We start from the raw sequence: 17911 nt of genomic DNA, 5'->3' as shown, positions 1-17911 counted from the left end.
TTTAGCAATGCACAGATTTATTATTTTAATACCATTTTTACTATGCAATTATTGTACAACATATAAATAAAATAAGTAAAATAAGGTATACACCTACATATTATAATCATAAATATGCTATTAATTATTAATAGTCTCAACACTCAATCATTAAAAAAAAAGTTTACTACTACTTCATCCTAATCTAATTTAAATTCCTCTCTGCTTCAATAGACAATACCAGTAAGCTAATTCCGTAATAACTAGAAAGTTATTGCCGTAATTACCTAATGATTTTCCTCGAGATGATTGCCACCCTACCAGTAACTGCCGCCCCCAAGCGACGCTCAATCTGCCTACCCCCACGGGACGTCACTGTCCTGATACTTTGCGAGAAGAAGACGTTCTCCAGCTCTCTTCGGTTCATCGGATATCCTGAGGCGACATGCACAGGATAAACAGCGTCATGGAGTCACAAGTTTTCTCGTTATTTACTTATTTACAACGAGTATAATATTATGTTGAGTCTCTATCACTCTCATTTTGTAATAAGTACTTACTAGTTTCTATTTTGTTAAGCCTAAGGCCCTCCTCCCACGGCGCAACTGAAATCTGACAGAACTGGTTTGTGAAGGATCTCATAAACTGGCCAATGTGATGCTTCGCACACGGCGCTACTGAAACTCAGTTGAAATAATAATCACATAACCTCAAACTGTCAAACTGGACTATCAGCTGTGTTGTACAAAACACGCGCGCTTATTAGGTTATTTTAATTTAAGTTAATATTTAACAAACGATGTCTTCGAGCGGGTCAAGCGACGAGGAGACTTTGGTTTTGTATCAATACAGGAGTCGATTCCAAATTTCTGGCTTTCTATAGAATGTCCAAGGAAAGCTACCTCGAGCTTGTTAGGATCATCACTCCTGCTATTCAAAAAGAAAATACAAACATGCTCGCTTCGCTCATCTTGTACTTTTGAGTTTTGACGTCTCTGGTTGTTTTGGTTTTTACGATATGACGCTAGCGGCTTTACGAAGTGCTACCAATTTTGGTAAGAAAATATGATTTTTCACCGAAATCTAATGATGTTGGTACCACTGTTTTACGGTGACTGGAAACTTCAGAGACCGCGCGACTAGCATGTCGCATCTCTTCGCGACCGTTTTGAAGCTGAGAGATTCCGGTCTCGCCGTCAGCGAGCCGCCATTGAAATACATTAGCTAGATACTGGCTAGAATTTTAGTTTTAGTTCCGACGGACATAAGTTGCGCCGTGGGAGGATGGCCTAACTATTTTACATTTAAAAAAAATTATTTACTAATAAATGCATGATGGCAACCCTGCCCTTTAATGTAATGTAATAGATAAAGGATTTCAAGTTATACACATTTATATTTTTATAAAAATCGATGTTTTTTTAAATATTAAAACGAGGAATTAGTCAAAAATCTACACGGTAAAAAATTGAAACCTTTTAATAATAAATATGACCATAAAATATAATGTAATATTAACGCAGCTCGTGACATAAATATTTTTAACAAATTCACATTTTTTTACAATAATTGTAAGTTTATCTTTGACTTAAAAAAAAATCTTTTTAATGTTTTCAGATACATTGAAATTGTAAATGTAAATTATCAAAAAAATTGCAAGCTTCGTATTTTTCCGCTAGGTGCCTCTACTAGTATTCAGTAGAAATTAACAGTGACACCTTTGAATAAAAACTATAACAATGTTGTCAGAACACTTTGTCCATTGTAGAGAACTGCAATTTTTTTTTAAATCTTCCTATAACACATCAAATTTTTACCCTTTACTAAAAAATACATTCTCGTCTTTTTCCACGCGTCAATTCGTATCAGTAACTATTATTAATCGTATCAAGGGAGCGCGCACGCTGAACAATAGTTTGAGGGGGGGCAGTCCAATTTGACAAAATATCTAAATAATAATAATAATAAATAGCTAAAGACTCATTATTGATCCGTAATTGGTAAGAGATGCAAAGTACGACGCACCTGGAGACTAAAACGGATGCTGAACAGAGTGGAAAAGTATTTCCAGATCTCGGCGCCTCCAACCGACGATTTACATAACATCGCTATAGGATTGGTTTTCCGAATATCCGTTTTTGTCGAAATCGACCTCTTAATGCAGAATGTTATTTTGTATCTAATTGGACGAGAACCATCCCTTTCTTTAAATTACTTTGTAAATGAATACATCATTCATAATATGCTGTAAAAATAACAATTTAAATATCTCCATGTATTTAAATATAGGATTATGAAATTTGTTTTTCGTCTCCTAAACATTTGGTCTATTCGGGAAACCAATCCTACAGCGACAATAAAGCAAAGAAAAGGATATTATGGTCAATGGTAGAGAATGATCTTTCAGCGGGTCTATTATATACACAAGCCTGCTTTCGGTCCGCTACGGCAGCTAAATAGGGTAGGAAAATATCGAATTATTAACACTTATTGTAACAATTACAATCATGGCCCCCACAAGGGGGGGTCTGACAGGACTCTGGTATGGGGGCCGGGGTTAGGAGGGGCCCGGCGTGATGGGTCGACCAGATAAGTAAGATAAACGCCCATATTTTTTTCCTCTTATAGAAAAAAAGTCGCCTACGGCGCTATTTAACTTCAATGATATTGAAATTTTAAAATATGTGATGTGATAAAATTTTTAATTATTCAATACTCGACAACTCCATAATTCAAGTAGGTGTAACACCATTTGGAAAATGCTTGTATAGTAGCACATTGCCTTTAACCTCAGCGTCAGGTAGGGGGGCCCGCCAAAGATTCTAGCCTGGGGACCCGTTAGAGGATGTGGGGGCCATGATTACAATAATTTAGTTATAATTGTTACAATAAGCAGCACCTCTCTTGTCTGTGATAAATTTTAGACCGAGATAGACAGTTTTTATAGTTCAGAGGGCTAACTTATTTTAGGTAATTGTTACAATGAGTGTTAATAATTCGATACTTTCCTACTCTATTTAGCACCCGTAGCGGACTGAAATCAGGCTTGTATATAGAATAGACCCGCAGGTGGACAATGTCCACCACGGACTGTGATGCCATTATTAAAAAAAAAAACATTATAATTTTCTCATATAGCTCTATATTTATTTTGGTTTCAACAGTTCGTATTGTTACAATTTACAATAAATACTATTGAATCTAAAATAATATCATATTGTCAATTTTATTACGATATGAATACTATCAACCGAAGGTAGTTGATGGAATTTGAATTTAAGTTTTGTACTGTTCCATTTGAGTTTGGTACTATTCTAATGGAATAATACAAAACTTAAATCCATTAGAATTTTATTATGGCTAACGAAATTATTAGTTACCTATTTTAAAAGGTAGATACTAAGTTCTGGCGTATTTTTTATAATCACCTGTAGGAGTGACAGGTCACAGCCTCAGACAAATTAACATAACAATCAGTGGTTGCAGCTGCAAGTTAGATGTTAGAATCACTTCGAGGAGTATTTGGTTTTGAGGTATGTAAAATTATAATAAAATGTAAATTACCTTGTTAGAACCTAATTGGACCATATGGGCCTCTATAGAATGGAGATTGTGCTAACAGATTTTTTACGATGAATAATTGTTAGCCATTCGCCCGACCCATCGGATCCTTGCAGTGGATCAAAATACACATTAATTTTTATGACCGGCCGCGGGCTCGAACATGTCTTCGTATTTATACAAAGACGGCCGTTATACGCGTTAATCCAACGTGGGTGAAATCGGTTAAAAATGGAAACAACAGTATAAAGAATGGATGTCAATCGCACAGACTACTCTGCCATTCTTTGTATTAGTTTCTTCGGATGTCCCTGACATGCCCCCCACAAGGGGTGTGATAGACCTCTAGCCTGGAGACCCGGGCTCAGAAGGGGCACGGCGTGCGATTCGACCAGATAAGTGAGATAACCACGCTTGCTTTAATAGTAAAAAAAACTATTTTACTTCTATAGTGTTGCTATTTTAAAATATGTTGTGCAATGCGATTTTAATTGTGTCGATATTCGACAACTCCATAGTCTAAATGGATATATTAAAAAAAATACATAACGTCGTTAAGAATACACCTTAATTTTACCGCGTACACCATTTGGAAAACGCTACTGTAGAGCATCACACTGAATTTACCCTTAGCGGTAGATAGGGGGGCCCGTCAAAGATCCTAGTCTGGATGCCCGCTTTAGGGTGTGGGGGCCATGGTCCCTGATAATTATCTTAGAAATTTTGTAATCCTAAGGTGCAGATCTAACCTTATATTCGTAATGACAATTTGGAGGGCAATAACACTGTGTTCAATCAAATCGCTTAGGTGATAGTGAGTTTGGATGGACGATGTGTTTTTTAGATAGTAGGTATTTACTTAGTTCACTTTTTTGCCTGACTTTAATCATTATTTTAACTTACAATAATAATACAAAACAAAAATACTTTCTTAGTTAATACATTCAGCATCTCGTTACTTGTCTAAATTCCATTTGTTGCTTTACTTATAATTGTTCACACTAGCAACTGAGCGTATATTAAGTATGAATCGATCAAATAAAGCGTCAATACGATTGAGTTGGTAGTTGAATCCATGTTCCATGTAATTGCTATTAAAATTCGACGATTTCTCACGAAGATCGTTGAATCTGGTTGGGTCTGCTGGTATAATTAACCCTTTATGATATTACGGCGATGACAAATTGTCAGACTTTTCCTGTTTTTCAATCAGCTGCCGCTTGTAATTGTTTACAATGAAAATGCTGTAGGCAACAAATACTGAAAACAAAAAAGACATTACTTAATGGAGTGATGGCAGATTCTAGGACCTGCCGTTTGTGAAAACTGTTTTCTAACTGTTTGAATATTTTTGGTTGATGTCAATTTTGACTAACGCGGTGTGCGATTATTTTATTTTGTTACGCCAAAGTATAACCGCGCGTTCATAAGTACACACGTAGATTTTTTTTATATGAATTATAAATACACTTATAAATGATAATTAGAAATATTCAAATACTTACCCAGGTTTAGTGCTGTAAGTGCTATCATAATATAACCTACGTATATTAAGTTTTGTTGTGACAATGTGATATTTGAATCTGGATCATCTTCTGACTGATCCAATGATCCCAAAGCAATTCCAAAATACAATGCGGAGGCAAAGATCAGAATACTGTTGATGGTCGTGACAATCATCCAGAATTTTAGTAAACCTGTTTTACCCTGAAAATCAAAAATACAATGTATACGTAACACAATAACATCATTTATGGACAACGCACTCAATACAGTAGCTAGCAAGTAAATTCACACATGTATAGGTAGACGTCACGCAATTTCCATTATGCGATATCACGCATCGGGAATTTATAGCAATATCACCTTTATTGTAATGGCGTTACAACAGTGTTTCTAGTGTCAATATTCATTTGTGCGAACCGAACCATTCGGCAGACCCGACAAAAAGCATCGAGAATTTATAGCAATACCTATCACCTTTATTGTAATGGCGTTAGAACAGGTTATGCTATTCGGCAGACCCGACAAAAAAGTCAGTGATTTTTTTTTCCAGATGCTTCGTCCATATTAATGTCATAACGTAACATAATATTATGTAATTTATTCTACTACCGGCAGTGACGTTCCAAGACAAAATGCCGCCCCATTTTTTTATACAAGAATTTTTATCATCCGCGCTCGTGTCATTTTTGATCACCAGGGCATCGGAAGTAAACTAGATATCGCGAACCCGACAAAAAAATACAGTCATGGTAAACCTTGTATGTCAATCAATACATTTTATTTCTAACCAGTGAGCTGAATTTTTTAAAGGAAAGATATTTTCGTTATTAAGTGCTCAGCTTTGGTAGCTATTTCCATATATATCAAATGATTATCCTCGATTTGGCGCCCTTCGAGTAACTGCCGCCCTCAAGCGATGCTCAATTTGCCTACCCACACGGGACGTCGCTGACTGCTGGACAGTATCGGTGGGATATTTTTGATTAAAAAAAACATTTTGTTTGTTGCATGTAACAATTTTAATTCGATGTGGGCAGCAAAAACAATTAATAGTAATGAATAATGATTCATAAAAACATGTTTTTTGGCTTCCACTACTGGGTTTTACTAGACAAACCATTTGTCATCCATATCACCATTCATTCTTCGATATACTTACCATATAATTTTATTTAAATAGGAAATAAAGGTACTGTTCGGTTATACCGGAGACAGCGGAAAACGCATTTTGAAAATAGCCGATAAACTGGATTATTTGTTAGTTTGGGTTAGTTTAGGTTCGGTTAGGTTGGGTTAGGTTAGGTTAGGTTAGGTTTGGTTAGGTTAACCTAACAAATAATCCAGTTTCGACTGCATCCATAATGCATAATCCTGCATCGACACCTGCATGACGTTTTGAATGTTTTTATCATATTCCACATGCCTACACTTTTCGAATGTCATGTCAAAATCACGATTTTTTTGTTGTTAGCGGTTGGCACTATGGCCACTATGTATGTTCGATGTCTATTATCTATGGTCTGCAGGTTGGGTTATTTTCAAAATATTATCTATGGATGTCATGCCGAAAGTATTTTAACGTACGCACACGTAGAAACTGTAAAAAATAGTTGAAATTATCATGAATATTTAATAATAATTCAAATTACTAATACATTATAGAAGGCACTCTTCATCAGTGTCATTCTTCAGTGAATTTACAAAGATGGTGATCGTTCAAAATATTCTGCAAAATGACGAAACCGTAGACCAAATTTGTCGCCGCGCAGCGTGACAGTAGGCGACATGCACCTCAATTTGGCTCGCGCTTTAATGATAAAAGGAGTGTATTCCTACTGTATACGTACCCGATAAACGCCTGTTAATAGAACCAATGTCAGTATCCATCCAATGCAGGTTAAAATAATGGGTGCATATATCTTTGTCCCGACTACGAATAATACTTGCATCACTGCAATAGTCATCGTCTCCTTGAATAACATCACGATATAACAAATCTGTAACAGAAATAGGCAACATCATTGACACGTCAGATTGAACATTAAAGCCTAGTCCAGACCGGCATACACACAAGGGAGTAATGGTAAAGGGACCAAAACACCATGGCGGCGAAAGTTCGATTTATTCTTCTGTTATTATTATTATTAACAACAGTGGCGAAGGGTGACTTTTCGAAATAGGTAAGCTGTGGATATTAGAGAAAAAACCACACCTATCAGGTATACTACTTACGGGAAATAAGAAGATACTAATCGTCGCTGTAGGATTGGTTTGTCGAATAGACCAAATGTCAAATATTCAAGAGACGAAAAACAAATTTGATTATCCTATTTTTAAATACATGAAGGTATTTAAATTCTTGTTTTTACAGCATATGATGCTGTTTTCATTACAAATCAATTTAAAGAAAAGGATGGTTCTGGTCCATTTAGATACAAAAAATCATTCTGCAGTCAAAGGTCGACTTCGACAAAAACGGATATTCGACAAACCAATCTTATAGCGACGTAATGACAACGACACTCTAAATCGATGAATTTCTCACTGACGATATAAAATTGAGCGATGAGTTTAAATACACGTATTTTCCTAAACATTCATACAAATCATTGGATAAAATTAATATATATTTTTAAAAACAATTTTATTATATGTATAATACGTGATTGAATGCCATAGAAATCATTATTTTAAATTATCTTATTATTAATTATTTTGGACAAAGTTACACCCATAGACAATAATATGCGCAAACAATAATATGCGCAAATAAGGCTTCACCTCTCGAGCCTACCGTATTGCATACATATCGGTAGACGAGTATAACGTCACGTGACCCGACGGTCATACAATATAATTCTGAATTCCTAACCAAATAATTGTATAAATACAATTAATAGTCGAAGATAGATTGCGCTGTTTCATATTTCTTACCTTTGATGACAGATGGGTCTATTTATTTGTTTACTTATTTTTCTTAGAAGGCAGGCTTTAAATAATCACCTAGTATGGAGCCTTCGCCATTACTAAGTCTGAATATGGTGATGTTAATTCAATAATTAAAGCAATTAAATATGACTGACAAAGTGTACACTGTTTTTGTCAGATCTTAACAGCCTCTACCATCTAGAATAGTTTGGTTTAGGCAAGGTCTAATTTAATTTAAAAAACTAGCCAGCACCATCTGCAATATATTTGTACCTACTACTAGTTCAATGAAAACAAGTACAGACAAAGTTTAGTGTGCACTATTTATGTTGGATCATTAGAGCCTATCTCCAACTTTCGCCACTGTTAAAAAAACATCTACAAAATTCTTTGTTTAAAAGTGTTCGTTTTCAAATACGAAAGAGGTATTATTGTTTAATTTAATAAAACGCAATTTTTTTGTAGTAATTATTCCACTTTTAATCAATAAATTAGGACCGGTTTCGTCCGCCTCAGAGGGACATTTTCAACAAGTGGAATAAGTACTACAAAAAATGCTTTTTATTAAATTAAACAACAAAACAATGCAGTTCCACCATGAATTGACAGTTAACAATATAAAAGAAAAGAAAAACGAAAGAGGTACTCAATGATGGTGGTAATGAAGGATACAATTGAATTCAATTTATTATAATTAAATAGATATGATAAATTACACTATTCGCTCTAAATTTTGCGAACCAATTTAACGGTTGCAGTGATTAAAAGATAATTATCATTTACAGTAGAGTAATAATAATTCTGTATTTATTTACGTACGTAAGTACTAGTTTATCACATTTTTAACCAAATACTTATAAATAGATGATATTTTATTCTAAAATTAATATAATATATTATTGACCGTTCATTATAAACTATAATGAGCCCATTATAAATATTTAGGTACATAGGTCAATTAGAAATGGGACCAGTCTCAGGAAATAAAAACTAGAATTGAGATCGCAAGGAGCGCCTTTCTCAAAATGAGACGCCTCCTTAGCCATCGAGATCTTAACTTAGGTCTGAGACTGCGTATGGTACGTTGTTATGTTCTCTCAATTCTTTTCTATGGTATGGAAGTATGGACGCTAAACCAAGAGATGTCACGGAGACTTGAAGCTTTCGAGATGTGGCTGTATAGGCGCATCCTCAAAATTCCTTGGACTGACCGGGTGACAAATGTTGAAGTTCTCAATCGAATGTGGAAGGACCGAGAAGTTCTACGTAGTATCAAAACCAGGAAACTATAGTACCTCGGCCACATTATGAGAGGACAAAAATACAGCATTCCCCAACTTGTCATTCAAGGAAAGATCAATGGGAAGCGTAGCAGAGAACGGCGCCGCATTTCGTGGCTTAAGAACCTCCGTGATTGGTACGAGTGCAGCTCCAATGAACTGTTCCGGGTAGCAGACGACAAAGATAAGATCGCCTTGATGGTAGCCGACCTCCGCTAGGGGATGGCACAATAAGAAGATAAACTATATAAGATTCCGACTACCCCAGATCGTACTTATCGTAGACTAATATACTATATAATAATTCATATATACTAAAATATCAATCATGGAAACCACACAGAGTTTATAACAATAAATAAATTATTCATCTTCCATTGGCATCAATTTCGACGATGTGTAGGTATATCAGTCATTCGTGTACCATTTCGGACTGCTCTCTGATCTGTGACGGACACTACCTATATTCTACATATTGAAATGAAAACAAATAATTACAAAATAAAAAGAACTTTTTATTGGTATACAACGTTTTTAAATTTTCTGTTAAAACATATAAACTTGACTTGACTAGCTTAAACGATCAAAAAAAATTGTACTTGATAGAAATAATACTGAAATGTCATATTTATTTTCATAGTAACGCACGTATATATTAATAATTTAGTTGCTATGACCCACTTAGCAACCGATAATAGTTTTACTTTTTACGGATTTCTTCCGAAATAACTTTTCACACAAAACAGAATAAACTGAAAATGAAATCAATTCTACTTAAAGATGGCTAAAAGTATTTAAAAAAATGCATTGGCACCGTGTTCTGATGTATTCTAAAAGTTTCAAATGTCTAGCTAGTCGGGAAGTTAGTTAAAAATCGATTGCAAGATTTGTACTGGACAAACAACCACCTGACAAATAAGAATATGAGCTAAGAAAAACGGTGTAAAAAATATGTTTGACTGACAAAGTTTAGTGTGCATTATTTCTGTCGGATCTAAATAGTCTGTCTTCATCCTTCGTCACTGTTTTCCAACATGACAAAACAGATGCAACTCAAACAAACCCGTAGTGTACACAAAAAGTAAATCACTAATGTCATTATATAATATTGAATATATCATCATCAGGGGCGCGACAACCCGGTGTGGGTCCTGGCCTCCTCCAACAGCTCCCTCCTCCTGTCCCTATCCAGTGTGGCCGCTTTCCAATTCGGTACCCCCAGAATACGGCAGTCACTGGCAGCTCCATCCAACCAGCGAATCTTTGGCCTGCCTCTTCTTCCACGCTCTATTGAATTGCTGGACATCACTCTCTTTGCCGGTTCATTGTCATTAATACGGTGCACATGATCTAGCCATCGCAGTTTCCCAATCTTAATTGATTGAACTGCGCTGCAATCTTCGTACAGCCCGTAGAGCCCAGCATTATATCTTCTCTTCCAACTGGTGCCGTCCCTGATCGGTCCATCGGTCAAAAAAGAATAAATTAGAATTTAATACTGACAAATGCTTTTGTATTACTTTTTCTAGGTCAAGAACTCCGATTAAATACAATTATATTATGTCAAAAAATTCTTTAAAACGTCAATCTGAGGCGAAAGATCTTGGGATAATTTTTGATTCTTCATTATCCTTTCACTCGCATATAACTTCCACGGCTCTACGTGCGAGTAAGCTTCTAGGATTCATCGTGCGATAATCCAAACCATTCAAGAATCCTAATGTATTACGTACACTCTACGTCTCATTAGTGCGTAGCATTCTTGAATATGGGTCGATTATCTGGTGTCCTTATGAGGTTTCCTATAAGCTTATTTTAGAACGCGTCCAGAAGAAATTTCTTCGATGTCTTTATTTTAAAACATTTAACTATTTTCCTTTCGATAATTCGTCAGATGATTATTTTCCGACTGCCTTTCTACAAGGCATGCTTACTTTTCACTCTCTTGAATCTCGTCGGTCTCTTCTGCTGTTGAAACACTTTTGCCTGTTTTCGCGAGGGATGGTTTCCAATCCTGGTGTCCTAATGAATTTGAATTTCCATGCGCCTGTCAATTACCTACGTGGTCGCAGTCATGATTTATTCTGGATTGGAACCGTTTCCTCGTGTCAAGCCTATCAGGCACCATTAGCGAGGGGTGCAAGACTAGTAAATGCGCTCCCTAAAGACATAGACATTTTCAATGATGTACTTTGCATTTTATTTTTGAAACTGTATTTTTCTGTATAAAATTGTATATTTTCCGTTCTCAAAAATTATATTTTTCTGTATTAAATTATACTTAAGTATGTTTTGATTATTTTTTTTTTGTTATTATTATTGTTATTATATATATATATCTTTTTCTATATTCTCTTCTCTCTTGTGAGGGTAATGTTTGACTTATAATGTAAATCTCATGTTGTGTACGTCTTGAATTTAGATTTGTTATGTCCACAATGTTTTGTATTCTTAAATAAATAAATAAATATATACGGCGGAGAATTTTTCTTTCAAAGATGTTTAGGGCTCGTTCATTTCGCAGAGTTAATGTCCAGGTTTCCGATGCGTAGGTGAGCACTGGTTTTACAAGTGTCTTGTCAAGAGTGCTTTTAGTTCGGCGAGATAGTATGCGGGACTTAAAATGTCTTAACAGGCCAAAGTAGCATTTATTCGCAGACATGATTCTCTTGTTGATTTCTTCTGTAATATCATTATGTCTAGTTATAAGAGATTCAAGATATATGAAACTGTCGACCGTATCAAACTTGTATGCACCAATATCTAACTTTGAATATTGAATATACTTACATAATTTCAAAACATCTCATGCATATACACACTAGACAAAATCATTTTGTAGAAAAAAATACGACACCCGACGAGACTTGAACATGTAGTATATTCTGCTTGATTTGCGCCAGTATACTTTTCCAATTATTAAGCTACGGGCATCTTAGTTAAATATTATAGTAGTTGTTACATAAAATGCTTATCGAATTGCGTTATAATGTTGGCTATCGGTTTTAGTATATTAAATTAAGGTAGGTATCAATTAGTTCCTTAATTTCTAACCGATGTTGCTGATTACTCCATTATTTAGTTTTTATAACGTAGGTACTTAGACTTGCTAATAATTTAATAAACTATTTATTTATTTATTAAATGAATAAAAAATAGTTTATTCTATAATATAATCATTGTCATCATCATTCATCATAATTATTTTTAGTTACAGGATACGATTCCAGGAAATATATAATATTATGTACCTACATACATTGATATTTTTCACTATGTCCTTTGATGGTAGGAGTAAAAGGTTTTCATTTTATTTTTTTATCGCAGAGGACCTCGAAATAAGTCAATGTCCCAGTCCTGAACTTCCCTAGACCCGCCACCGAGTACGGTCGTTTCTAAACCTTTGCACAAAAACAAATGCGCGCGTGCAAAATTTGGTGTATGTCAGAAAAGTCTACGTATATTATCTTTGGTCACAACAGTACGATAGATACTAATACACTAAGGCAGGGACTCTGAGCTGATTCCATTTCTGATGTTATATTTTTTTGACCATGTCCGATCCTTAGGAGATCATAATAATATTATTGGCACAGAGTGGAGGTTTGTATTAAGAGATTTTTTGTTTTTACGATAAATGGCTGTTAGCCACTTGGTTAACCTATTAAGTCCATACTCTGACTCCAACACACACATTGAAAAGCAATATATTATGTATTTGTCAGGTCCAGGATTCGAACATGGCCCTACGACATTATAAGCCGATGTATTAGTCACTTGGTCATCGTGGGCTTAAAAAAACCTGAATCAATCCAATACGAATAGTAGGCCTGTTCAAGCTGTTCAAGCTAAGTAATTCCATTTCAGTCGGGCGTGCACATCGCTACGTTCATGAGTTACCAAATTTGTGATAATATATACCTACCTATTCAATTCATTATTATTATCATCATCAGCCATAACCAATAAATAAATCACGTCAGTTTTACCAACCGAATGATACCGCGAAAAATATATAGTACAGCCAAAGACATTGCACGGTGGAGATGGTAAAACTGGTCGATTTTGAAGACTAAGTATACTTACTACCAGTATAAAAAAATTCTTAGTATAGAAACTTATTCCAAATTACTAATATTTGGAATAGGTACTATATGGAGCGTTTGGCGTGCGTATGCGACAAAAGTTGCATACTCAACTGAAACTAAAACCAACTGCATATTAGTATTAATTGAAATACGTATCGGCTCAGGGAATTCAGACTGTGTATCGGCTTCAATGGAATCGCTAAAAATACTCTAAGCTCCGCTTGTCGAAAAGTACCATTTATTATAAAAATTTAAACACATTTTAAATTTATGAATTGTTTTTCTGTTAGGTTACAATATTATTATTAACAAAAATGAATAACAGTGATTTTTTTTAATTTTAAGCATGTTTTGAGCGGTCTTATAACAGGCCTAAGCCTGTGCGTCATCTCACCACTGTGCTGCGACACAAAATTTATGATTTATGAACATTCGAACGCAATAGACTTAAAAATTAAAATATATTTACATTCAAATGCTATCTCGTTCGCGCGCATTTAATGTCAATAGTGTTGAAAGTCTACCAACTGGCGAGTGCACAGAACAGCGACTTGCGATGATATCATAACAAGTTTTTCGGAATAAGTTTACTGGGCCACACATACTGAGTATGGGTAGTTTCATCCGAAACTTGAGTACACAAACTGGTGACAGTATTTCCAACTCACCTCTACTGCACAGTCTAATCTCTTTGAGTACAGCCAAAAATTCTATACTTTTGAAGGATTCCGAACACAGAGTATTACCATAAAGATAGTGGTTATTGTTCACCAACATGAAGCCGTATTTCTTGCATATAACGCACAGTTAAACCTCAAGTTTATTATTATTAACTACTTAACTTTGAAACGTTATACCATCATGTTGCTTCTCAGTACGGCTACCAAATTTAAACACAATATAGTTAACCATATTTTTAACTAAAATAAGTAAAAATAATTACGACTACCTAACTTTATAATATTTAACACAAAAACAATAAATTTCAACAACACGTGGTCGCAATTTTTAAATGAATGTAGTCATTCAAATCAATATTAAATTTGTCGTAGACACGTACAAAAAATATTTTATTCACCCGTAGAAATTCTGTCTTACTCGAACGCATATTGCGGAGATATAAGCGTGCCGAAAGGTTTCTCATTCGCAATTATGGTTCGTTTTTGTTCAGGCCTTGATTAAGAACGAAAAATGCTTTGTGTTAGTTTTTTTCAAAATATTATAACACGAATTTCCGTAAAAAATTGACAACTATTTGACGTAAAAGTGCAGACAGTTGACGCAGTGTATAACATGCTTTCCACGTAAAGCACGCGCAAATCTACTCAGTATTAAAAACCAGGATTAAAAAGGATGGATAGTTAACACTCAGACTTACCATATTCAACCATGCGATGATCAGCGATCCTGTCTTCAGGTTGCAACCACAAAGAGACGTATCTACACGCAGAACCATCATTTTGCTGAGGATTTTTTAATATCGTAGATGTAGAATGTAGATACTACAAAATCAATACAAGTCTGAAATAAGATAAACATGTTATTAGATGATAAACTTTGTTTCAAGGTGAGAGTAGATTGTTTGGTTTAGGCAGGGTTTAATTGATTTTTAAAAATTAACTAGCACCATCTGTAAATTGGAGTCTTAGTTCAGTAAAAACAAATATGTATGACTAACAAAGTTTAATATGCACTATAATGTTGGATCTTAACAGCCTACCTCCACCCTTCGCCACTGAATATTATAAGGTCAACGTTAGAACCGTAATTATTATAAAACATTTTTTGAAAATGTTAACTTATGTAGTACCTACTAGTGTAGATCCTGAGGCATGTTTAGTATACAATATATTATGACAGACGCAGTTTATTTTGTGACCCGTCTACTTAATTAAGACGATAGTATACAGTACAAGTCATGACACCAGACCGAGAAGTGGTCGAGGCTCCCAATCCTCACCTCCGTAACTCTGTAAGGAAGCGGGCGTACTCGGATTTGTCTGTTAATATGATAGACACTGTTTCTTTTGTGAAAAGACATGGTGCCAGGGGAATCGGTCTCAGCACCCAGTCTATACTCTCAACATGTTGATACAGAGGTATAGTCTACGACAGGGGGGGCAAACTTTTTGGATGTAGGGGTGTAATTCAAGAATTCAAAATGAGCGGCGGGCCGCAAGTAAAATACCATTTTTAGATATACACTATTTATTATCACGAAAAATAAACATTACAAAAAAATTAATGAGAAGAACGAAACTGTTGTACATTTTTTTTAAATTCAGGTGTTAATTTTGTAGTTGATATTCTCAAAACTGCTTGTAAATGGGCATCGGAGATATTTGATCGTAAAGAATTTTTATTGAGGTTCATGATCGAAAATGTTTGTTCACATATATAGGTTGGTCCAAAAATAATGAACATTTTTCTTGTATGGTCGAATTTGTCTGAATTAAGGACATTGTAAAAATTGGAGATTTCTTCACGACAATGCAATTCTCTTAAATCAGTGTCACACTGCATATCAATAATCTCAAGTTGTAGCTCTGTCGGTACACTATCAATATCTATTGAAATCGATGTTCAACGTAGAAAATAGTGGTTACATAGTGTGAGACGAGACACAATGAAGACGTACTGAGATAATACATTTACGAAACAACAAATTGAATGTAAAAATAACGGGAGAAAAAATCGGAAAATTTTAACCGCATAAAAGTTCATTTTCGAAAGTTATAATATAACCAACGTGTTTCCGGTGTTTTCATTTGAAGGTAACTTGTAAAGTTGGCATACTTACACTTAAGCGAGGAAACCGTAAAAGCTCATAAGGAAAGTTTAATTTCTGACGGTGAAGAAAGCAAATTTGGGCTTATTTTATTTTTAACTGTATTGCACACACTCCATAACCGTATTACACACAATTAAATTAAGCTCAACTCTACAGCTAACATTTTAGCCAACTAGACTATCAACATTATTGTATAATAAATATTGTACGTTTTGTCGTAGATGACTAATTCATTGTTTTATTTTTTTTTAATATTTATTTTAAAATACATTGATTTTTATAAAAATATAAATGTTTATAACTTGAAATCCTTTTTATTTATAAAAAATCTTATTTAGGCATGGTCCCAATCATGGCCCCCACATCCAGAAACGGGCCCTCAGGCTGGAATCATTGGCGGCCCCCCCTACCTATCGCTAATGTTAAAAGCAATGTGATACTATACAAGCATTTGCCAAATGGTTGTTCTAGGTGAAATTATTTAGCGATTTTTGTGTTTTTAAAAACACCTACTTGAACTATGGAATTGTCGAGTGTTGAATTGACACATAATAATCAAAAATTATATTGCATAGTCACATATTTTAAAATGTTAATATTTTCGAAGTAAAATAGCGACTTTTTTTACTATTGTAGTGTACTTTTAATGTGCGTTTTTTTACTTATCTGGTCGACCCATGACGCCGGGCCCCCACGCCAGAGCCCTGTCAGCCCCTCCCTTGTGGGGGCCATGGTCCCAATATTGAAGTTCTTTGATATAAATAAAAAGGATTTCAAGTTATACATTTATATTTTTATAAAAATCGATGTTTTTTAAAATAAATATAAAAAAATATTAAAACTAGGAATTAGTCAAAAATCTCTAAGACAAAACATAGAAAATTTAATAATAAATATGACCATAAAATATATGTAATAATAAGATATGGTCCTTTGACAAATTCACATTGTATAACATTTTTTTACGATTATTGTAAGTTTATCTTTGACTTACAATAAAAAAATATTTTTCTTTTTAATGTTTTCAGATGAATATTTATTAATTAATACAGTTTAATTATTAAAATGTCCCAAATTGCAAGCTTCGTATTTTCCCGCTAGGTGCCTCTGGTAGGTAGAGGTATCGCCTTAAAACATGACAATTTGATTTTTTTTACAGAGTATGTGTATTTTGGAATATCACTCTTCTAAAATGTATAAATTCGTTTTAAATTGAAATATTGTTGTGAAAGAATTTATATTATTATAAGCTTACCGATGAATTAAGAGATGAACGCACAAATAATTATTAACACGCTGCCAACGCCAAAACTTACTACTAATCGACTAAACTTTTTATACCAAACAGGATGCAAAAATAAGCAAGCAGTGACGTACGAAATTACGCTGATTGTTGGTATCAGTGTGTCAACTGACCACTGCAGTGTTTCCAAACATTTTTTGTTTAGCGGAACCCGTGCATTGATTAATATAATTAAATAGGTGCGTCCACTCCACCTGGCAGTGGCGAAGGGTATAATAGGTAAGCTGTTAAGATCCGACATACATAGTGCACACTAAATGTTGTCAGTATAACGTATTTGTTTTCATTGAGCTAAGACTACAATGTTTAGATAACATTTGTTATTTTTTTTTAATTTAACCATATAGCTATACCTAAGTGTGTGATAATTAGGGATTCCAATACCGGGATCCCGAGCTATTTTCGATACCTATGAATCCCGGGATTGATTTTTTTATCAATTTTTATGGAAAATAAAATAAAAACGAAAATTTAA

General features: G+C 34.5%; 1 protein-coding gene across 1 annotated transcript; it reads right to left on the bottom strand.

Moving 5' to 3' along the window:
* Positions 1-3108: 3108 nt before the first annotated feature.
* Positions 3109-17506, bottom strand: LOC147069648 (uncharacterized). Its single transcript, XM_085950401.1, has 5 exons — positions 17389-17506; positions 14721-14863; positions 6894-7043; positions 5046-5247; positions 3109-4800 (listed from the first exon to the last, which is right to left on the bottom strand). Exons 2-5 carry the CDS (start codon positions 14799-14801, stop codon positions 4709-4711), a joined length of 525 nt encoding a protein of 174 aa, XP_085806527.1. The 5' UTR covers positions 14802-14863; positions 17389-17506; the 3' UTR covers positions 3109-4708.
* Positions 17507-17911: the final 405 nt, after the last annotated feature.

This window comes from Rhyacophila brunnea, unplaced genomic scaffold, assembly GCF_057557595.1.
Source record: "Rhyacophila brunnea isolate RB1 unplaced genomic scaffold, BYU_Rbru_1.0 scaffold_23, whole genome shotgun sequence".
Lineage (NCBI taxonomy): Eukaryota > Metazoa > Arthropoda > Insecta > Trichoptera > Rhyacophilidae > Rhyacophila > Rhyacophila brunnea.
The sequence above is the reverse complement of the archived record's forward strand: the minus strand, read 5'-3'. Positions and strand labels throughout refer to the sequence as shown.